General features: G+C 39.9%; 1 protein-coding gene across 1 annotated transcript; it reads left to right on the top strand.

Annotated features, from left to right (window-relative positions):
- Positions 1–434: 434 nt before the first annotated feature.
- Positions 435–22,146, top strand: NUS1 (NUS1 dehydrodolichyl diphosphate synthase subunit). Its single transcript, XM_052645985.1, has 5 exons — positions 435–849; positions 15,927–16,052; positions 17,451–17,600; positions 19,108–19,207; positions 21,680–22,146. Exons 1-5 carry the CDS (start codon positions 435–437, stop codon positions 21,768–21,770), a joined length of 882 nt encoding a protein of 293 aa, XP_052501945.1. The 3' UTR covers positions 21,771–22,146.
- Positions 22,147–24,083: the final 1,937 nt, after the last annotated feature.

The following is a 24,083-nucleotide window of genomic DNA, read 5'->3' as shown; positions in this document are numbered from 1 at the left end:
GCACAAGACGTCCAAGATCCGAAGGTCGCGGGGTTCCAGGAATCGCCCATTCCAATCAAGACGACGCGAGCCAGGCGGGCGACTGCTTCTCGGCCTCCGCACGACCAGGGGGCGCCCTCGGTCTCCGGCCCAGTTAGTTCGCAGGCCCATACCCTCCCTCGCGCCGGGTTGGGCCACATCCTCGGACTCAAAGGCCGCGTCAGAGTTCCACGTCGACCAATCAGGACTGTCCATGTACTAGCGGGGGCGGGGCTGCCGAGGCAGGAGGAAGATGGCGGCGGGGGCGAGGTGAGGTGTTGGCAGTAGAAAGGGGATCGGGTGCTGGGGGCGGGGGAACGCGGAGCGATGGCCCGCGCCGGCCGCAGGGCCGGATAAGAAGCGGTCGCGTCGCGGGTGTGGGAGGGAGAGAAGAGGGCGCCGGGCGCCGCGAGAGTATGACGGGGCTGTACGAGCTGGTGTGGCGGGTGCTGCACGCTCTGCTCTGCCTGCACCGCACGCTCACCTCCTGGCTCCGCGTTCGGTTCGGCACCTGGAACTGGATCTGGCGGCGCTGCTGTCGCGCCGCCTCCGCCGCGGTCCTAGCGCCGCTCGGCTTCACGCTCCGCAAGCCCCCGGCTGTCGGCAGGAACCGCCGTCACCACCGGCATCCGCGCGCGGGACCGGCCCTGGCCGCCGCCCACCGGCGACTACGCTGGCGCGCGGACGGCCGTTCCCTGGAGAAGCTGCCTGTGCACATGGGCCTGGTGATCACGGAGGAGGAGCAGGACCCCAGCTTCTCGGACATCGCAAGCCTCGTGGTGTGGTGTATGGCCGTGGGCATCTCTTACATTAGCGTCTACGACCATCAAGGTGAGACCCAGAGCGGGTCGGGGGACCGAGGCCTCTCCGGCCGCGGGGCCCGCACATCCGGCAGGTGTACCGGGGCGCGCCTCTCGGCACAGCCCTCCCGGCTCCGCGAGTTTCTGTGACCCGAGGCCCTAAGTGTACATTACGGTGCTAGCGCTTTCAAGGAGAGGAGATAGGCTTAATTGAACACCTGCTAAACCTTTGACCCCGATTCATCGCCTTGTACATACTTAAAAATATTTCTTACTCGTTATCACGTCCTAGTAAAGTGAATGGTGTTTGTATACCCTTGTTTCACAGATGCGGGAGCTGAGGTCGCTAACATTTACAAATTTGTCCAAAGTTTGAAAGGTAGTAAGAGAAGGATTGATATTTTAGCCAGTCTGAACTTTCCTTCGGGTTCACCGTTTTGTTACACCGCAGTGGTTCGTCAGAGAGGCCCAGAGCACTGTTTTTAAGTCACAGCTCAGTGGCTGGGGACAAGTGGCATTTGAAGTAGGCTTATGAAAAGTACCTGAGAGCCTGGTTAGGCGGCCAGGAAAGTGGTCGCCTTCTGTTTTCAGCTGCCTGGGATGTTGTGCGATCCTTGATCCTTAGGGGCCAACACAGTGCTTGTCCTCCCATAAGTTTTGATTGAGGAAATTTTCACTGTAGGGAATTTTTGTAGGTACAGACAGAACTTGAACATTTATTGGGTAGCTACAAAGTTAAAGCACAGTGCTAGGCATATTCTTTGGATTCTTAACATTTAGTTCCATAGACTCTGGGTTGTTGGGGGTAAACACATTCGCAGGAGTGGCAGAGAGAGCAACAGATGCTGAGAGTTAGTAACTGCTGTGAGAAGTTCCGTTCAGTCGCTCAGTCGTGTCCGACTCTTTGCGACCCCGTGAACCGCAGCAGGCCAGGCCTCCCTGTCCATCACCAACTCCGGGAGTCCACCCAAACCCATATCCACTGAGTCAGTGATGCCATCCAACCATCTCATCCTCTGTCATGGCCTTCTCCTCCTGTCCTCAATCTTTCCCAGCATCAGGGTCTTTTCAAATAAATCAGCTCTTCACATCAGGTGGCCAAAGTATTGGAGTTTCAGCTTCAACATCAGTCCTTCCAGTGAACACCCAGGACTGATCTCCTTTAGGAAGAGAAATTCTGATTGGAGGAACTCCCAAAGTTCCTGCAGAGGAGATAGTGTTTAAGCCAGGCTTTGAGGACTGAGTAGGAGATAAATGTTTTATTTGGGTCTCAGTCAAATGTCAAAAGCAATAGCATTTCCTTCCAAGTAAGAATGATTGAATAATGTTGGTATGAAGGAAAGAAAACTAATATTTTAGTCTCTGTTCAATGCCTTAAATTAATGGTATGCTCACAGGAACTACAACTTGATTTTTAGCATTTAAATCTTTACCACATAGGCAGGTTTAAGTGTGACGGTTTGTCAGAAAGGTTAGGTTGAGGTCAGACAGCAGCTCTTGCAGGGTATTAGAGTTGTCTTTGATCAGCTGATCACCTTCCTTGCAGCCAGCAAGGAACATGGTGACTCACAGCCCATCATCATTCAATGATAGTTTACCCTGTAAGGTTAAAGTTAAAATACTTAGGTACTGAGATTTTATGGAACTTGCCAAAAGATCAGTAGAAATCACAAGACTGTAATAAGGCAACACAGTCTTTGCTTGAGCGATGCAACAGAAATACTGTCTGAGGCAAAAGTAAGTGAAGCAGAGGGGAAATTAATTAAAGCCATTGAGCAATGTGGTGAAGTTGGCTTTAAGTGAATCACTTATATTCAGGTAATTCTTATAAAGCAAGTACCATTATGTTCTAGTAGAGAAGAAAAATAAATAAATAGAATGCAGTTTATAGTATTGCCACACTTCCTTATTCTGGAAATTCCTGTTCTTGAATTGCTGGTGTGATTCAGAAATATCCCATCATATTTGCCAAAGAAACCATTGGTGGTGAAAAGGAAGAAGTCAAGCTAACCGAGTCTTAACTGATAATCAAAAAGAGTTTTATGGAGCATTTTCAGTGCACAGACTCAGCACTTTTTGTCCTACTGTAAAAGCAATTTTAATGAGTTTTTAATGGGATAGGGGTTAATTTCATTGTTTGAAATAAGAGACTTTGAATTTACTCTTCCTTGGTATTGACTGATTGATTCATTCATTTAACAGGTGACAAATTGGGAGATACTGTTCTAGGCATGAGGCATCTAGGCCAGTGAAAAAGACAAAAATTCTTATGCTCGTGGAACTTACATTTTGGTGGAAGTGTGCAAATAGTATAAATGAGAAGAATGTATTAGCCCATAAAGGCAGTGAGGAAGAGTGAAGCAGAGGAAGGGGAGAGGAATGTTGAAAGTCAACGGTGGACTAGGGGGTACAGGTTTAAAAAGAGTGGCCAAAGAAAGCCTCATGGACTTTTAAAAAATTTATTTTTAATTGAAGGATAATTGCTTTACAGTATTGTGTTCGTTTCTGCCATATGTCAACATGCTGCTGCTGCTAAGTCGCTTCAGTCGTGTCCGACTCTGTGCGACCCCATGGACTGCAGCCCACCAGGCTCCTCCATCCATGGGATTCTCCAGGCAAGAGCACTGGCGTGGGCCGCCAAATCATCCATAAGTATACGTGTGTCCCCTTCCTCTTGAGCCTCATTGACTTTTGAGTAGACATGAAGGAGGTCAGTGAGCAAGTCACGTGGTGATGTAAGAAAACTTATCCTTTTTCTGGGGAACTATATAGATACTTAAGCTCTATTCAGTTTTCTCAAACTTTCACTTGAGCCTATTTCTATGTAAATATTTAATTTATTTTAAAAAGCCTGTTGACATACTCTTTAATGTCACATTTATTGAGTACTTGCTGTGATATAAAGCATTAGGACACAAAGAAGTACCAGACATTGTGTCTCTTAAAGAGTTTATTCTAAAGTCAGGGATAGTTACTAAAGATTATTATAAGCTAATGTATTAATGCTAGTGGATGACAGAGACTTTAAAGAGAGAAAAATCCATGAGGAACAGAGTTACTTCTCAACATACATGCTTAAGAAGTATTCCCAAGAACATGGTACTTCCTTATCCCTGTCCATACTAAGGAAGGGGGTGACATCTGAGATAGACCTTGCAAAAATAGGTAGAATTTGGATTACCATAATCAGTACAGCGTTCAGTATGTGACACACACACAGAGAATGGGGAATCCCTTATTGTCAAGCATTCCCATTAGAGAAGCTGGAACAACAGTAATAGTAGTGTGTTGAGATCAGTAAATATGATAGGTAAGTTTATGTAATGAAAAGTTGAGAAATGAGGTAAAATAAAGACCTGGGCAGCTGTTCTGGTTATCTCTAACTTTGTAGTCTACCCCAGAGCATAGTGTTTTAAAACAATTTATGTGTTGACTTAGTTCAGGTGGGCAGTTCTTTCTTGATGTCTATTCTAATCATAAGGTTGCAGTCAGATAGTAGCTGGGATGTAAAAGGTTTCACACCATATATTCAGTACCTGGTTTGTGATGGCTGGCATAGATGAGGATGGTTGGTCATCTGGCTTCACAGGGCCAGCTTAAGTTTCCTGATTTAACAGTGGCCTTAGGGTAGTCATACTTCTTTTATAGTTATTCCCAAAGAATTAGCCAAAGGCCACAACTGGACTTCTTATGACCTAACTTAGGAAGCCATGCAGTGTTACTTCTACTGTATCCTGTTGGTCTGAGAAGCCACAGGTCAGCCCCCAAATTTAAAAAAAAAAAAAGGAGAAATAGACCTCAGTGAGAAAATGGCTTATGCAGAAGGGGTGGGGCTGGGGTGGAGATGATGGCAGCCATCTTGGAGATGAGCTACTTTACCACCTTAAATTTTTCTGTCTTGTATCCCTTCATTCTAATTCAGCTTCCCTGGTGGCTCAGATGGTAAAGAATCTGCCTGCAAGTGTGGGAGAGCCAGCTTCGATCCCTGGGTCTGGAAGATCCCCTGGAGAAGGCATTGGCAACCCAGTTCAGTATTCTTGCCTAGAGAGTTCCATGGACAGAGGAGCCTGGTGGGCTACAGCCCGTGGGGTTGCAGAGTTGGACGCGACTAACACATACATACATTCATTCTAATTACAGCTAGATCTAGCCTGTATTTAATCCTTAGACAGAAAAATTCAGTAATACTTACCATGGTTTGACTGTGCAAACACACTGATCTTTTTGTTTCCATTTACCTGCACTGCTTCTTGATTATAATCAAGAATTTCTACAATAATTCTTTCACCTGTCAGAAATTTGAGTTGTTTTCTCAGGAATTTCTTGAGCTCAGAATTCTAGAAGGGTAATTTGGCAGTTTTGTGTACACTCTTATCATTTAAGCAATGACCATAGTTGGGCTGGAACAAAAATTGGAGTTTGGAGCTTTTGGTGCTTTAGCTTTAGGGAGGCTATACTTGCCTGGATCTCTGTTAAAGTACGCCTTGATCCAGGTTACCTGGAGATGTATCATTATCTTCAGGGATGGAACCTGTTCCTGTTGCTCAGCTGTATTGGTGCCATGCTGATAGCCTTGCTGTAGGGCAGTATTTTCAAAACATGGTCTGTGGGCCATCTATGAATGAGTCATTGGGAGTGTTTATAAAAAGTAGATTCAGCAGAGTTATTGGTCAGATCAAATTAGGCGAATGGGACCTGAGCAACTCTACTTTTATTAAGCTACTTACATGATACATTTACACATTGAAGTTTGACTCTACCACAGATGAAAGGACATGCCACTAGTTACATTACATCAGATTATTCATTCATCTTTTATGTTCCTTTTCATAAGTGAGGATGATCTTGGGTGGGTCTTAATTATTAGTTAATATTTTTTCTTTCTGCTTTATTGATTTGAAGTATAGGTAATTTACAATATCATGTTAGTTTCAGGTGTACACCCAAGTGAATCAGTTATACGTGTACGTATATCCGCTCTGTTTTCGATTCCTTTCCCATGTAGGTCTTTACAGAGTACTGAGTAGAGTTCCTGCTGCTACACAGTGTGTCCTTATTAGTTATCTGTTTTATATATAGCAGAGTGTATATGGCAATCCCAGTTTCCCAGGTTATCCGTTCCCACCACCCTTCCCCCTGTAAGTTGGTTTTCTACAGCTGTGGCTCTCCTTCAGTTGTGTAAATAAGTTCACTTATACCATTTTTTTTTTTTAGATTCCACATATAAGTGATATCATATTTGTCTTTCTCTGACTGACTGACTTGACTCAGTATGACACTCTCTAGGTCCATCCATGTTTCTGTAAATGGCACTATTTCATTCCTTCTATGGCTGAGTAGTATTCCATTGTATATAATACATACCACATCTTCTTTGAAACCATTCCTCTGTTGACAGACATTTAGCTTGCTTCCTTGTCTTGGCAGTTGTAAATAGTGCTGCAGTGAATTATTACTTACTATTGCTATAAATTGGAGTGATCTGGAATAAGGGATTTGCTTCTATGTGAGGATTTAGCAACAAAACAGATCTTTTGTATTCCTCTCTGTAGTGTTATTTCTGTGATTGTAAAGCCATACTCGATGTCTTGTGAAACGGTTTTGTGGCTCAGAGTTTTCACACTAGCGTTAAAAACGATCTGCCCTGTACACTTCCAGCCTTCCCAACCTCTTTCTCCTTCTTGTATATGCCTTTTACTTTTTCCATGACCAGGTACTTGATGTCCCCTCCTTCTGGAGTGTCCTCTTTTCCTTTTCTTGGCAAATGGCTATCTGTCAGAAAGCTATCATTGCTCTTTTAAGTGGTACTCTCTCTCAGCTATTCCATTCCTAATCTTGCTGTATCCTTGAATCTCCTTAAATGCTGTACATCTCCAAGTTCTCCATTTTGGGAAGTAGTAGCTGTATGTACATGTGCTCAAAATTTGATACTAGCTTGTAAGCTCCGCAGATGGTATCTATCCTCAGGTTGGTGTTTGCATGTAATGAGTAGGTCAGTATGTATTCCTTGAATTGAAAGAAGAGGCTGGATTTTTTTGTAGGTAAGGATGATGAATTGTAATTTGTTTTCTAGCACCAATACCCAGAAGCCTTAAAATAGTGGGAGGGAAATGAACATAGTTTGCCCTAGTTTACTTATTTGGCACACTGACACAGATGCTGTTGGGAAATATAAATTTATCAAGTATTGTGCTCTTTACGCTGAAATATGGAGTTGCCAGAAGTGTTGAAAGTCTGAATATAAATGTGATTAAATTTTGATACATAGACAGTACAAACTAGGGTACTTGTCTTCTCTCCAAGGGATTTTATTTCTAATCTTCACCTTCGTATAGTACATTGCAAATACAATACAGAATTTCACGTTTATCTTAACATCCTGTGATGTCCTCTCCCCTTTTTCTACAAAGGGCTAGCAACCTGTCAAAAGCTATCAATAGATCCTTGTAAATCATTCTCACTATTAGCTGCTAGGTAGCTTCTCTTGACTATCCCAGTTTTGCTTTGTCTTTGAAAAGCTCTATCCTGTTTTTGAAATGACCTTGTTTTCTGAGTAGCTTTCTATTTAACCATAGTATTGGATTTATGTATGAAAACAAACCTTTCCTTAATAGTAATAATTATTCTTTGTTGCACTGTTACTATGCACCATGTGCTATGCAAAGAAGTGCATTAAATCCTTAGCACATTAACCTGTCAAGAAACAGATTCAGAAAACCAGGAGCCCACATATAGTAAGAGACAGATCTAGAATTTGAACCAGGTTTTATTCCAAAGCTTTTGTGCTTAACCATTATGCTGTACCAACTTCCACTAATAAGAGAATATAACCATAATCCAGGCACGTTAGTACTCTTCCTGATTATGTTGGGTCATCTTAAAGCCTTGGTAAAGTGTTACTTATCTAGAGGTAATAAAGATAATTTGTAAAAGGTATTTAAAGGTAAATAGAGTTTTCTTCATCCACTAATATGAACGTTCATGCTGTGAGTTGTAGGACACACTTGACTTTTTTTTAATCAACTGAACTTAATTTTATGAAGCTCCTGCTCTCTGTTGAACTATTTCCTTGTCAGATGAGCAGAGTCTGTGAAGATAATCTCATTTTTAAGATGTACAGCCCGAGGCTTAGAAAACCCACATAGCTTGTTTATCTATCTCTCTTGCTGAAGAACTGGAGCTAAAACCCAGCCCTCGCTCTGTACCGTGTCACTGTCCCATGTATCTCTTACCTTGCTACAGCATGCTCCTTCCAGGATAGTTGTTGTCTATGAGGTACCGTACCCACTCCTGTGCTCTTGCCTGGAGAATCCCAGGGACGGGGGAGCCTGGTGGGCTGCCGTCTATGGAGTCGCATAGAGTCGGACACGACTGAAGCGACTTAGCAGCAGCAGCAGTAGCATGAGGTATCATGGGGCTTTCTCTTGAAACAAAATTATTTAATGGCTTATGAGATTTATTTTGTTCTGAGTACTTCAGTCATGTAAAATTTTATTGGTGCATTAAAAAAATTGTCCTATAAGTATATGTTTTCTTCTCTGAAGATTGCCTCTAATAGTGTTATAATTGGATTGTTAGAGAATTAAATGAGGATAACCACCAGATAACTTACTTAGGTGTCTCGTTTAAAAAGAAAGGTAGAAAAAAATAAAAAATAAAAAGAAAGGTAGACTATTTCAAAGGATGGGTATTTATTTATTTTAAAAAAAAGTATTACTTTAGTTCCTTAGCTGGTGAGATGAGAGATTGTAACGAGATTGGTTCAGTGTTTATCTTGCTTTTTCTTTCCTTTCTTTATCATGTCCTTATAAACACTTGCTTTAAAAATCTGTTTCTATTGAAGAGAAGCAATAGTCACAGCAAAAGTTTAGATTTCAGATTTAAAAAAGATATACATGTGTATTTTGAAAGTCTCATTTTCTAGAATTGATTATTCAGTTCATATAAATTTTAGAAGCAGCAATATTTAAGATCTGTCCCTTACTATATGTGGTCTAAGGACTTCCCTGATGGCTCAGATGGTAAAGCATCTGCTTACAATGAGGGAGACCTGGTTCGATCCCTGGGTTGGGAAGATCCCCTGGAGAAGGAAGTGGCAACCCACTCCAGTACTCTTGCCTGGAAAATCCCATGGATGGAGGAGTGTGGTAGGCTACAGTCCATGGGGTCACAAAGAGTTGGACATGACTGAGTGACTTCACTTTCTTTTCTTACTATATGTGGGTTCCTGGTTTTCTGAATCTCAGTTTCTTGACTGGTTAACATGCTAAGGATTTATGATAAACTGGTTTGATCTCCTGGCAGTCCAAGGGACTCTCAAGAGTCTTCTCCAGCACCACAGTTTGAAAGCGTCAGTTCTTCGGTGCTCAGCTTTCTTCATGGTCCAACTTGCACGTCCATACATGACTAATGGAAAAATCATAGTTTCGACTAATCGGGCCTTTGTCTGCAAAGTAATGCTTTTTAATATGGCTGTCTAGGTTGGTTATAGCTTTTCATAACCTGTGTAGGGCATATTTAATTCCACTGTCTTTGAAATATTTTCCCTCTTGGCTTCCATGACATCATGTGTGTTTGGCTGTCTTCCTGTCTCACTGCCTGTTCCTTCTGGCTTGTTTGCTCCACTTCTAAAAGTTGGGATATCCTAGAAGTTTGTGCTATGTGTATGCCCTTGTCTTTCTGATGTTCACCCTATCTCCTAGATCAGGGGTCAGAAAACTTTCTTAAAGGGCCAGGTAGTAAATATTTTAGACTTAGTGAGCCATATGGTCCCTGTCACAAACACTCAGCTTTGCCACTACAGTCAGAAAGTGGCCGTAAATGAATGGTGTGACTGTGTTCCAGTGGCAGTAGTTTGCTGACTCTTGACCCAGATAGTTTTCCCAATCCTTTTGCTTTAATTACCATCTGTATGCTCACACTCAGGTTTGACTCTCCAGTCCTTATGTTTTCTATAATTCCAGGCTCCTGTATCTAACTGCTTACCTAACATCTCCATGTGTATTTTATTAGGCATCTCAAAAGCTTAACGTGTCCAAAACAGTACTCTTGAATCCGCCCCCCGCCACCAGACCCTGCCTTGCTCGGTTTATTTCTCAGAAAATGGGAAACCACTACCTTCCAACCAACTGCTCAAGCTGAAAATTTATATGTTCTGCCTCTCGTCTGTCATCAGGCCTCCTTGATCTTCTAGAAGATATTCCGAATTTGCCACTTGGTTGTGGTTCTTCATTGCAGCCACCCAAGTTTTCATTATTTTTCACCTGGATTATTGCTGTAGTGGCCTCTGAATTTCTCTTCAGTTCTGTTCTGGCCCCTGTATAATCCATTCTTTACCCATCAACAACGTGAACTTTTTTGGTAATATTATTCAAACTCTAAATAAAACTTGCCAGTGGCTTCCCATTGTACTTGAAATGTTTACTGAATTCAGAGGCCTTTTTTGTTAAATAATGCAATTGTTAAAATAATCCAGATTAGCACCAAAGAAGGATACATGTTGTTCACGTGAGAGAAGCAGGATACAAAATTGCTTGGTCAGGTATGCCTGCTGCTGCTGCTAAGTCGCTTCAGTCGTGTCCAGCTCTGTGCAACCCCATAGACAGCAGCCTACCAGGCTCCCCCGTCCCTGGGATTCTCCAGGCAAGAACACTGGAGTGGGTTGCTACAGGTATGCCTCACTCACTCACTTCAGTCGCTCAGTCGTGTCCGACTCTTTGCGACCCCATGAATCGCAGCACGCCAGGCCTCCGTGTCCATCACCATCTCCCAGAGTTCACTCAGACTCATGTCCATCGAGTCAGTGATGCCATCCAGCCATCTCATCCTCTATCGTCCCCTTCTCCTACTGCCCCCAATCCCTCCCAGCATCAGAGTCTTTTCCAGTGAGTCAACTCTTCGCGTGAAGTGGCCAAAGTACTGGAGTTTCAGCTTCAGCATCATTCCTTCCAAAGAAATCCCAGGGCTGATCTCCTTCAGAATGGACTGGTTGGATCTCCTTGCAGTCCAAGGGACTCTCAAGAGTCTTCTCCAACACCACAGTTCAAAAGCATCAATTCTTCGGCACTCAGCCTTCTTCACAGTCCAACTCTCGCATCCATACATGACCACTAGGAAATATTAAAAACCAGAAGTAGTCGTTGTATGATGATGAGATTAAGGGACATTCAGTTTGTTAGGATGGATGGTTATGGGACATTTCCTTGTTGTCTACACTTTGAACATCTTATACAGTTTTTAATACTAGAATTAAAAAGGCTCTTTCTTAAGATATAAAAAGAGATCTACATTTCGCTTAGTGTTTATCAGAAATACCAAAAACATTGTTGTCTTTCTGAGGTCTGCTTTCCTAGCATAATATTTTATTCTTTCATGGAAATTGTAGACTTTCTGGTGTGTGCTCGTGTATGTTTTTAAAAATTTTGGCTCTTTCATATATCTTTTCTATATATATATATTTCCAGATAGTTTACATGAGGGAAATTGTGCATGAGATACAGTTGTAGAGCGACAAGCATAATGTAAAAGTCTTTAAATCATTATGGCAAAACCCTAACTTGAGATTCCTAAGTCACCTTTAAAGATCAAGTATCTGTTACCCTGTAACTTCTTAAAAACCTTAAAAAGAGCTCTAGTGTTAGTTTTGTTTTGTTTTTAAAGATTCTGTTCATTTGTAAAACGGCCAACTTTTGGGGGAGGGAAGTTGTAAGATGAATTTAGCGCTGTTTATCAGCATTACATAGTTACTGAACTGAATAATTGGAAGTCAGGAGACCTGGATTTCAATCCAAAGGCTTAGACTCTTGACCAAGGGCAATTGCTTGGCCTTGCTGGGTCTGTTTCCCCCTTTGTAAAAGGACAGGATAAAATAATTCTTGCAGTTCATTTTTATATAATTCAGTAAAACACAGGGTTCTCAAGAATTTGAGTATTTGCTAGTGTTATTTCTAAGTGTGTGCTGCTTCCTTTTGCATTAAAGGACTTTTATTATGGTTTCTTTATTTTTATTACATCATTTTGCCTTTAGTTTAGATTCTGTGAAGGCAAACAAGATGAATTATGATATGAGAAAAGGCTCTCACATATATTACAATATTGCCAGAGGAATTGCCTGTCTCAGTCAGAGGCATTCTTCTATCTTGTCACAGATCTTGTTATGTGAAGTGTGTATGTGTAGACTTTGAATCCTGAAAACTGTAGCCCAAGAATATTGCTTATGGGAAGTGTTAGTAAGATAAGAACCATAGAGTGTAATCAGATTTCTGGATGGTGATCAAGCTGCGGGATATCAGGAATTACTTTGCTGGTAATCTGTCTTTGCATTTAGTACTTTTCAGAAACTACTTTTTAATTTCATCCTTCCATCCAAAGCAGCCAAGATAAAGGTTCAGTTTAAAATAACTTTCTGGAGGTCTTTTTTATAAAAAGTATTTGCATCTCTCTGTAATAATTTTCCTTTTTAACAGCATTTCTGCCTGTGTGCAATAAGGAAGTGTCTCCTTTTATTGTGAGAGGTTCCTGGAAACTTCTTAAAAATTCCATTCAGTGTCATGTCCATTTAGGTTTCATTGTTATTAGGTGGCACTTTGTGGACTGATAATTTAGTTTATTAAATAAACATTGAACTCCTGCTACGTGGAAGGCACCTTAGGGGAAAAGAGATAATAAGACCCAAGTTCACAGGTACGACTACAGTTCAGTGGGGGTGGGGGAGGGTTAAGCTATAACTAATAAAAGTAGAATATTGGTTTGTTAAGGAGTTTGAGCAGATGTTTGTATTTGCAAGAGTGAGGTAGGTCAGAGGAGGAATTGGGCATATCTGGCTAGAGAGAGCAGCTTCTTGGGGGAAGATGACATTTCAGCTGGCCTGAAGAATTAAGAGAATTTTACAGATGTGGGGCTGAGGAGGTAACAAAGGTTGAAGGTTAGAGTCACTTCAGGTGTTTTGGGGGCAATATAAAGCAATCAGATTTGCTGGGTAGAGAAGTATAGAAAAATTGGAAGACTCCGTTATGTTATAAACATAAATTATTTCTACCTACCAAGTGTGGAAGCATAACATGGAATGTTAATATGGACCTGCACAGTTTGGTCCTAATACTGTAGATTTTTGTAAGCATTTTGGGAGCCATTTAAGAGGTTAAAGTTGGAATGTGCCGGGCTTACAGATGTACCCAAGGAAGATCTGTCTGTAGTGATACTCGCTAGAAGGGGCAGAAGACCCATCAGAGGGTGGTTGCAATATTATAAAGAAGACTGTTGCTTGAAACAGTGGGGACAGTGGACAAAGGGAAATAGGTTCAGGGGAGCGTTGCTGTAGAAGAGTCAAGGGTTAGCATTCTGATAGGGCTGGTGGTGGTAATGCCAGAGAGGAGAGACCATGTCTGGGTGTCTGGGTAGCTATTGATGATGTTATTAGAAGGAAAACAACAACAAGAAGGGCTTTTTTAAATTTTGGTTGGTGTTGGTGGTGATTTTTAAAAATTATATGAGCAGCAGTTTACAGCAGTTGTGATTTTAAACCACCCACTGTCCCATCAACCTTACATATTTACTGTTCTCCTTTAGGCTTTGTCCCTAAGTACATAGAAGTTTTACACTTTAGTACTATTTCTTTCTGTTAACTTGATGCAATGTAAGTGTTTGAGAGCTTTTTTGAAAGATAAGCTACCAAGTTTTAGATTTGTTCATTTTCAGATGCTTACAGAACTTCAAGGTGTGATTAAATGTTTGAATAAACTCAAAATGTTGGGAACCAAATGCCGATCCTTTTTTTTACTTAAAATTTTAATATTTTGTTCATCATGGATGTTTTGCATTATTTTTAATTTTTGAAAGGTATTACAGTAAGTTATTATTAATTTTAGTTACTAGGATTTTTGCAACGCACAGCCTCCTGCCCCCAGTTTTGCCTCATTCATCTTACCCTGATCCTGATGCTGGGGTTTTAAAGTCTCGTAAAGAACCAGAGGAGGAGGAGCGCATGGGCAGAAAGAGGGCTGAGGCAGAAACGCTGAGGAGTAGTCTCCATTTAGGGATGGAAAGAGGAAAAAGATTCAGTGCAGAGTGAGAAGAGGCCATTCAAGGAGTAAATTGGGAATTGATCCAGAAGATAATTCAAGCAATCTGGGATGAGGATAGGATTTTGAGAAGGAAGAAGGTCTCTGACCTGTAATGGTCTTTCCGCAGACCTTTATTTGTTCAGTGTCTGTTCTGTGCTTGGGCTTCTTCCCTTGTGGCTCAGCTGGTAAAAAAAATAAAAAGTCTGCCTGCAATGTGGGAGACCTGGGTTGGATCCCTGGGTTGGGAAGATCCCCTGGAGAAGGGAAAGGCTACCCACGCTAGTATTGTGGCCTGGAGAATTCCATGGATTGTATAGTCCGTGGGGTCGCAAAGAGTCGGACATGACTGAGCGACTTTCACTTTTCTGTGCGTGGCCCTGTGCTAGCCTCTTGTAGGTGCAACAGTAAGAGCCCTACCCGTGGGGCTTGTTTGACCTACCCCTGTCATGAACACCCTTTCCCCCTGTCTTTAATCGCTTTGACAGTAACCCCACCTAAATCGTCCGTCATCAGCTGTCTAAAACTAGTCTTTTCCTTCAAACCAGTTCTTTGTAGAATTTCCCTACTTCAGAAAAATATTATCAACTTCTGTTTCCCAGGATTGAAGCCATGGAATTTTCTGTGTTTGCCTCTGTTGTTTGTTCTCTCAGCTCTTCACAATGAATTCTTTTTCACTGCTTTATCAAGTTATGTGTGGACTACTGCAGTAGTCTGCTGCCAGTCCTTCTCTATACTGTTGCCAGGTTGGTTTTCGTAAAGACGAATATTTCGACACGTTTATACATTGCCCAGAAAAGGTTGGTTACCCATTGGGTAGGCAAATGAAGTAAAAATTAGGCCCATTCCCTTGCTGCTTTTCTCAAATCAAAAGTAGTATTTGTCTGTCTTGTGAGCATTCAGTGCTTTTTTTCTTCACGATCTATCTTCTCCGTTTTCTTCTCTCTTAACTTTCTGAGGTCAGCTCAGCTTTAGTCTTGCTTGTTTAACAAAACCTTTTCTTAACCAAAGAGACTGCTTTTATCTTTGAACTACTGATAGACACATACTCAACCAAGTTGGCATTATACAGCATATTCAGCAGATTCTGTGTTACTGTGTATATATATTTTTTTATTATGTTGTCTCTCCCAGTTGATCTTTGAGCTGTTTTGTTAAAGACAGAGCTGACTGAGAGTACAGAGAAGGAGCCCTTGATAAAGGTCTAAGAGGCAGTGGCCACTAGAAGGCTGGCCTCTCTGAAACTAGCCGAATTGTTTTTTATTAGAGCTCTCTATATGAATTGTTTCTTAATAGTTCCTTCATCTTCCTCAGAGATGCAAGAGTAACTGTAGTTTTTACTTTCATGTGCATAGTTGGAGGATCAGAAAGAGTTTTATGTAGTATATTTTCCTGCTTTACTCGAATTTACTAAATTTTGATTTCTGCACTTTTGTCTGTTCTCTTTGTTGTTGTTGAGTCGCTAAGTTGCGTCTGACTCTTGCAACCCCATGGACTGTAGCCCACCAGGCTCTCAGCCCCTTCTGTTTTTCTCCTTTTTACATAATTCATATTACTCTTACTGTTAAAAAAAAAACTAATCAAATTGAGGTAACAGTATTGCATGCACAGAGTGAATCTGTAAGGAAAGTAGTCTGGGAGAGAGGAAGATAGAAACTTTGGACCGCTGCTGCAGTTTCTACACGCTCGGACAAATCCCTTAAGGGTCTTTCTGAGACCTGGGTCTTCGTTTCTTAACCTGTAAATGAAGATGTCAAGTGAATGGTCTGTGAAAAGTTCTTTATAGGTCTGAACTCCTCTCATATTCATGTTGACATGGAATTGTTACTCCTGTCCTTTTTTTGACTTTAGTCTGAGGCCAGACTCTTTAAATAAGAGCTTTGTTGTCATGTTTTCCTTTTAGATTCTAGTTTAGGATTAGTCATCATTGCTTCATTTGGAATTTTTTCAGTTCTGGATCCAGTATTATTTTCATAACAAGCATCCATTATTATTGATGAGGATAAATTAACCTAGTTGACATGTACATCTTTTTTTTTTTCTTTTTAAGGTATTTTCAAAAGAAATAATTCCAGATTGATGGATGAAATTTTAAAACAACAGCAGGAACTTCTGGGCTTAGATTGTTCCAAATACTCACCAGAGTTTGCAAATAGTAATGACAAAGATGATCAAGGTAAGCATGAGTGTAAAACTGAATACCTAACATATGCAGATAAAGTTTTTTGTGTTTCAAGGCAGATTCTATTACTCCTTTATTTATTCATTTTGCCCTAGTGTTTATTATCACTACCTTTAATCATCAGGGTTAGACTTTTCTTTCTTCATCTGGTTAAAAGATAATTTTCAGAAAAAGAAAATCATGACTCATACATACTAAAAAATAAACACATGTTAAAGATTTTACTCAACTCAAACAACCAGGAATCAGTAGATTTTATAGCCTGTTCAAAGAGAATCCAAAGAGTGGACACACTTATAGATCAAAAATATTAAAATAAATAACGTGAATAGAGACAAAGCTTGTTTTTCTACAGGATTAGAATGAATATAATTGAATCTCTACCAGACAAAGAATCGCATGTCTATAAACAAGAATTAGGCAGAGCTATTAGTTATCTAGAATCCTATCAATCAAATGTAAAACAGCTCCACAGAGTAAGAGTTTGGAAAGGTAAACCCGTGTGCTATAGACAGCTCATTCCCATTGAAGCAACTTGTTTTCTTCCTGCAGCCTTCATTTTTGTCTTCTGTCTGTGTTATTGCTGCCTATGCTGTGATTGTAGGTGGCATTTTGGGTGAGCAGAAATTGTAAGTTACCCTATAACTAAAAAGCAGAGACATTACTTTGCCAACAAAGGTCTGTCTAGTCAAGGCTATGGTTTTTCCAGTGGTCACGTATGGATGTGAGAGTTGGACTGTGAAGAAAGCTGAGCGCTGCGGAATTGATGCTTTTGAACTGTGGTGTTGGAGAAGACTCCTGAGAGTCCCTTGGACTGCAAGGAGATCCAACCAGTCCATCCTAAAGGAGATCAGTCCTGGGTTTTCATTGGAAGGACTGATATTGAAGCTGAAACTCCAGTACTTTGGCCACCTGATGCGAAGAGCTGACTCATTTGAAAAGACCCTGATGCTGGGAAAGATTGAGAGGAGGAGGAGAAGGGGACAATGGAGGATGAGATGGTTGGATGGCATCACTTGATTTAATGGACATGAGTTTGGTGAACTCTGGAAGTTGGTGATGGACAGGGAGGCCTGGCGTGCTGTGGTTCATGGGGATGCAAAGAGTCGGACATGACTGAACTGAACTATAACGAAAATTTCTGTTTTCTAGAGGATTTATTCATAGATACAAGGTCATTCTGAGCACTTTGATAAGACTATGTAAATAAATACACAGATGTTATGTACAGGTTCTTTCAGAGCAGAGTAGCTAGGTATGCTTTGGTGTTAAAATGGAAGGGCGTAAAGGATTCTTGTGTACTGTAAGAACTGTGCTTTTTCTTGAAACTGATTTTGAAGTATATTTGGAAGAGGGTATTTTTTTTTTTTAATATCTTATTTTTTCTTCCAGTTTTAAATTGTCAGTCGTCAGTGAAGGTGCTGTCCCCAGAAGATGGAAAAGCAGATATTGTAAGAGCTGCTCAAGACTTCTGCCAGTTAGTAGCCCAGCAGCAAAAGAAATCCGCAGATTTGGATGTAGATGTGTTGGACAGTTTACTTAGTAAGTCGTGTATGTTTGCTTTTAGTTTTGTCTCACAAGGACGCTGTATGAAGGAGAATATCTGTGTCTCATTCTTACCATAAAGCCTGATTTTGTTGTACTTACTATGTTTCTAAAGTTTAGAGACCCACATAGTTTTGAGATAATAAAATTTGTAGTCACCTCCTTTGCTTCAGAATTATTGGTAAAGGAGGGGATCTAAAGGGATTTGGGGGGCAGTCCTTAAAAATAGAACTTCTACCTCCTTCTTTTAAAATTTATTTTGCCTTATTTTATTTTATCTTTCAGTTTTATTTAGATAAAATGACATACAACATTCCTCTTTCTTCTTAGTTTGAACTGTCTGTTAAGTTTGAATATTAAGGTTGAACTTAACAGCTATTTAGGAAACAGTCCCGGGAATATACTACTACTATCATCTGCGACTCCTTTGTTAGTATTCCTTCTGTTCTATTATACCAACTATACCACTGATTTTGTCATCTTATACTACGTGTAACATTATATTTTATCTATTTTTCAATTGCTTATAAAAACCTTTAGTTTGTTTATTCTTTCCAGAGTTCCTTAGGAACTTTTTGCCTTAACTTTTTGGTCCTTCTGCTTACTAGCCTTATCCTTAATCCTTTTGAAGAAAGGCAATAATTTTAATAAATTCATGTCCATTGTTAGCTTTTATAGCCATACAATTTCAAATGTATTTTTCATTCATTCAGATAAATTCTCCATTTACCTTGTGACCAGAAAGTTAGTGGCTGAAGTGAGGTTATTAGAAACTCTTAGAACCTGGGTCCCTTGGATTATAGCTTCTTTTCTGCTACATCAATGATTATTTATATTTAGATTTATTTTACTTCATTTTTTAGTAGTTGAAATATTTTTTATTCCCCTTTTCCTCTCAAGCCAGATCTCATATGGAAAGCAGCTTGCAGAGCAAAGAATGGTCAGATCTTGGTTGAGGCAGGTGTACAGTCTCCTCTTCCCGTCCTGGGAAGCTTGGGCTCTAGGGAATCCTGAGACCATTTGTACTGTATAGCTAGGAGTTGGTCTTGTCCTGTAAAATCGGCGCATGTGGAGGGAAGGAGAATAGACAGCTTTTAAAGTTGCTTTTCATCCCTGAAGTTACTTGGTTCTGTGGCCAGAATAAGTATTTGAGTCCTTAAAGCAGTGTGGGTCTCAGGATGCCAAGAGAACACCTAAGTTTAGTCTCGAAAGATAGATGGGATTTGGGGACTACCTGTAGAATGGGTGGGAGTTGCGATACCCCTCCTTGTCAGGTAATCAGTCCAGTTAAACAGCCGTTAGAGAAAATTTCCACATTTGGAAATAACAGATATAAAAGTATATGTTGTGCCAAGAAATTGGGGTATGGAACATATAAATAAAGTTTCTGAAGAGAACAGATACATAAAAACATAAACCAATTTGATGAACAGATTTTGCTGTAGGTCATTTTTTGGTAAGCAGTGTGTATTAATTTCATATATGTGTTTTTTTTCTTTCTAAGGTTCAAATGGTTTCCCTGACCCTGATTTAGTATTGAAGTTTGGTCCTGTGGACAGCACACTAGGCTTTCTTCCCTGGCACATCAGGTTGACTGAGATTATGTAAGTAGTTAAAAGTGTACTGACTTTGGTTCAGTCCAGCAAGTGTTTCTTGAACCCAGCACCATACTGGATGTGGTGGGAATTCCCAAAGAATTATTGTAATACTGATCCTTTCCCTCAGGTGTGTGACGGTATCAGTGGTAAAATAAAAACCTATATAAATGACTCAGAAACAATTGTTTTTGTGGTTGTGCAGATATTTGGTATTAAAACTAATCATCATAGGAGATCAGGAGTGATCTCTGTGGGCCAGAGTTGTTGATTCTACAGAAAAGATGTAACTTGATGCAAAATGTGTAAAGGGGGTAGCATTTTTGTAATTAGAGAAAAGGTAGAAAGTGTAGGGAGTGAGCTGCAGGGAACAAAGAAAACCTAGGAGGCAAGACATGAGCATCACGTTAGAAGGAAATAGGGAACTGGCCACACCGGTGCAGAGACTTAGTGTTGGAGTCTAGTCGTATATGGTGAAGTCTGATAGTTTGGGACTGTTGACATTGAGAATGCTTTAAATATAAGCATAAGGAATGTGTGTAGTTATTAGAAAGGCAGTAGGAAATCAGTGGGAATGGTGATTTTGGAAGATTTGTTTCACAGCTATGTTTTAGAGTAGATTGGGTCTGGGTAAGAATGAGCTAAAATGACAACGGAAGGGTCCATACCTGTAATTTATGAGCGAGTACATGGATGAGAATGAAACTGCTTATTTAGAACAGAATTTGGCAAACTTTTTGAATAAAGGGCCAGAGGCTAAATATTTTAGATCTCGAAAGCTGTGTCTCTTTCAGAACTGCTGTTCTCTGTTGCAACTAAACACAGGCCAGTATAGTTAAACAAGCTGGACGATTATGTCAACAGATGTGTGTGACCATGGTCTCATAAAGCCTTGTTTACAAAAATAGGTGGCAGTCTCCTGGACTGTAATTGCAGACCCCTGACTTAAAATAAAAGAGAAGGGCAGCTCAGTGAGGAATACAAGAAAATTAAATAGCCCAATGGGACTCCCTGGTATCCAGTGGCTGGATGGTCCAGTGGCTCAGCCTCCAAGCTCAGTGCGGGGGCCCAGGTGCCACAACTAAAGATTCCGCATGCCACAATGAAGATCTCACATGCCACAGCTAAGACCCCAGCACAGCCAAAATAAATAAAAATAAATATTAAAAAAGAACCAAATGTCCATTAGTAGAATAGTTAAACTATGGCACACGCATACAGTGAGATATATGTAACACTTAAACTGAATAAACCGGATGTAGAAGCCACATATATCTACTGAATAAACCTTCAAAAATATGATTGAGTGAAAGAAACAAGTTTGCAAAATAATATGCACTGTTTGATACATTTAAAAGCTATACTTACTTCGTGAAAGTGGATGCCATTGGGTAGAAAAGGAGGAGAGATGATGAGATGCTTCACCTCCTCCTTACCTCCATCTGGGGCGGATAGTGCTCTGGCTGGTATTCCATGCCGCTTTTGTGGAGTATTTATAAAAGGGAAAACTGGATAAAAGTGAAAATGAACAAATTTTAAAAATATGCATCACAGGTGAATCTCACAAACATAATATTGATTGAAAAAAAGCCCAGACATGAATAAAAGAATACACACTGTGGAATACTGTTGATAGAATTTGCTGCATGAGATAAAGCACATGTGGAAATTAAAAAAAAGAGAGAAACTTAGGAACCTAAAAATATATTTTAATTTTGGGTCCTAGGAGAAACATACTATGAATTCTCTTATTCATGAGAACTAATTACCAAGTTTGCTTGCAGGCCTAGCACTTTTCTAATTGCAGTAAAAACTAGAGGAGAAATGAAATGACTCCTGAGCTTTTAAGCCTTAGTGACTGGATAAATTACAGTGTCATTGAGACAAATGGGAAAGTCAAGGAACCATTTATTTTGAAGGAAACAGGTTGAATTCAAGAATAAGATTTTGAGGCCATGGTCTGTTTAGACTTAAGATGGCAGATGAAGATGTAAGATTGGTGCTTGGATGGAAAGTCACAGTAAGGGTCGATCTTTGGGACTGAGCAGTACCTAGGAAGTGTAGAATGTAAACCAACAAGGACCTACTGTGTAGCCCAAGAAACTCTACCCAATATTCTGTAATAATGTATATGAGAAAAGAATCTAAAAAGGAACGTGTATATGTATAACTGAATCACTTGGCTGTTTATCTGAAACTAACACAACATTGTAAGTCAGCTATACTCCATTAAGATTAAAATTATTTTTTACAAGTCCCTTTAAAATGTCAAAAAAAAAAATGTATACAGGGGTTAGTTTTTATTTGAACTCTTTCACAGCGAGTTTAATAATCATTTAGTAGAAATAGTTTGATGTACTCTATGCTTGTAATTTACTTTCTTCGGTTCTTAATCTTTTTGGTCATTACCCTTCTGGTTCCCCTTCTCCAAATTATAACGTATCATCTAATTGCTTTTTCCTCCTTTGATTTTTTTTCCAGCTCTTTGCCTTCCCACCTAAACATCAGTTATGAGGACTTTTTCTCTGCCCTCCGTCAGTATGCAGCCTGTGAACAGCGTCTGGGGAAATAGTGATTTGCTGGTCGCGTGATTTGATTTCAGGCTTTTGGAGAAAAGGACTCAAGTGACTCTGATGTTTACAAAGCACCTATGAAACCCTGTACACACCTAGTTCATAATCCTCATAATTTATCAACAAACACAAAAAAGTGTCTTACTTGAGAGTAAGAATATGTGTGAGCGAGTGTGTGTGTGCGTGCGCGTGTGTGTGTGCATGTGTGTGTGGAAATAAACTTATAAATGAGGAAGTAGTGGAGAAGGAGACATGGTGAGCTTGTACCTTTGAGCAGATTGCAGCAATGTTTTAGGAGCTGAAATTTCAGATTTAAAGGCTTCAGCCCTAACTACTTCCCTGTTTTTCTGGGGAGAGAAAGGGGCAATTAAAGCTATTTTGTTGTTTAGGGGGGTCAGGGAGTAATTTTTGTTCAGTTTTTCCAAGTGACCAAACTTTAAGTTTTAAGAATAATGTATTGACATATGAAATGGAAGCATTCTGAGTTTGAGGGATGGAGTTCCGTGTTGTTCACATGTTACAAGTTTGCTCACCTTTGGAGCAGAGGGAATACCTGTTTTCAGACATCCGTCCATTTTCATCTCTTCATTATTATCAATGTGACTTGAAAATGTTGCTCTGTTGTCTGTGTTCTGGGTTGTGAAGATCATTTGAAAAAGAACTTACATTGGAAAACAATTTAAAAATTTTTAAATATTGTATGAGACAGTCAAAAAAAAAGGTAAAAAGTCATAATCTGAAAAGTAAAGGTGGAAAGTTTCCCAAGTACGTAGAGAAAGTTTTGATTTCCTTTTCCATTTGGTGGGCAGTTTGCGAGATAGTACCCAGAGTTGGTTTAAAAAATATTTCCATTAACTATGTTTATTTAAAATAAGCATTTGAGGGAAGTTACCAAGGCAGCTCTTTTCCTCAAAAGTAACCTGTTCCTCTTTGGAATAGCACGTGTAGGGCCATGTTAGTACCCAGGATTTTTACTGAGTAAATCCTGATGGTGACTTTGTATTGAAAGATCTTTAAATGAGATTGAGGCCTGTGTAGGTAATAAAATATTGCCACAGTCTACAAAAGTAATTTAATTTTGCATGTTCTCTCATGGCAGAGAACAGCACTGGTTTTGTTATTTTTTAAATGAAGAGATGATTTTTTGATAGGTGTTTAGTAGTTCTCCCCTCTCTGCTGATACCTGGACAGAAACCATTCTTTATATATTTGATGGACTGTTTTCAGAAGAATCTTATCAACAGCAAGTGCACAACAGTTATCCAGAATGACACGTTTAGGACGGAGTAGTTTTAAATACTAGGTCTCAGTCTGAAAAACAGCAGAGAACACTGGATTTGGAAAGCAAGGTCTGGAATTGCTTGTCAGATTCTAAGTCTATGAAGAATAAATGTTTTGACTTTGGATTCCAAAACTCCGTTTATGATTTTAAAAAAACACTTGAAATAAAATGATTATAAACTAAATTTTGGTTCAGCGACATTACTTTGCACATTGTAGTTCTTTGTACATTGTGAGGCTTTTTTTTCAAGTCTTAATTTATTGCTAAAAGCTTTGTGTGATGCGACACCATATCTCTAAACTTTACCAGAGATTTTTTTTATTTCTGTCCCCTGTACTGTCATCCATGTTCTACTGAGGCTTTTTGGCCTTAGTTGAAGACTGAATTTATGCCTTTTATATATGTGTCTTTTTTAAACATTCTGGAATATATTTGCTTTTAATGAATTAAATTTAATGGGCCCAATTGAAGTGAAGGGATTTCATATTTGTTGAAATGAAGTTAGTCAAATTACCCACTAGGATATAGCCAAAGCCCTACAGGTTTAACAGTTGAGTTTTTTGTATTTTTATTTTGTCCTTATATTTCATAGCAGTGTAGTGTTGTTACCTATCAGAGTAAATCTATAATCTGACATGAGTCTGTTATTGTCCTAGATGGGAAGAAACCCTTAAAACAAGTTGCTAAGGATTCTGATTTCAGATTAGGCATTCCAGTTTCTTTCCATGAGGTTAACTGCCAGTATAGTCTCCACAAGTTGAATGACATCAATCATTCTATAATTCCTGCCAAAATCACCTGCTAGTTATCATTATCAGGGCTCTCTTTGCACTCCCAAGAAGAACTGAAAACTTTAAAGTGTTGTTTGTCTTTATGTGTTTTGAAGAGTATATTGTTTCTTCTTGACACTCTCCGCAATGGAAAAATTATCAAATTAAGCCTACCTTACGGATGGCAGCTTGGAGCCTAGCAAGAGGTTGAAGGTTTGAATTCCATTCCCAATTCTGATGGTGTTTTGTTTCTTAACACT

The sequence above is a fragment of the Budorcas taxicolor genome, chromosome 9 (genome assembly GCF_023091745.1).
Source record: "Budorcas taxicolor isolate Tak-1 chromosome 9, Takin1.1, whole genome shotgun sequence".
Classification (NCBI taxonomy): Eukaryota; Metazoa; Chordata; class Mammalia; order Artiodactyla; family Bovidae; genus Budorcas; species Budorcas taxicolor.
Note: the sequence above shows the minus strand (reverse complement) of the source record. Positions and strands in the feature narration are given on the sequence as shown.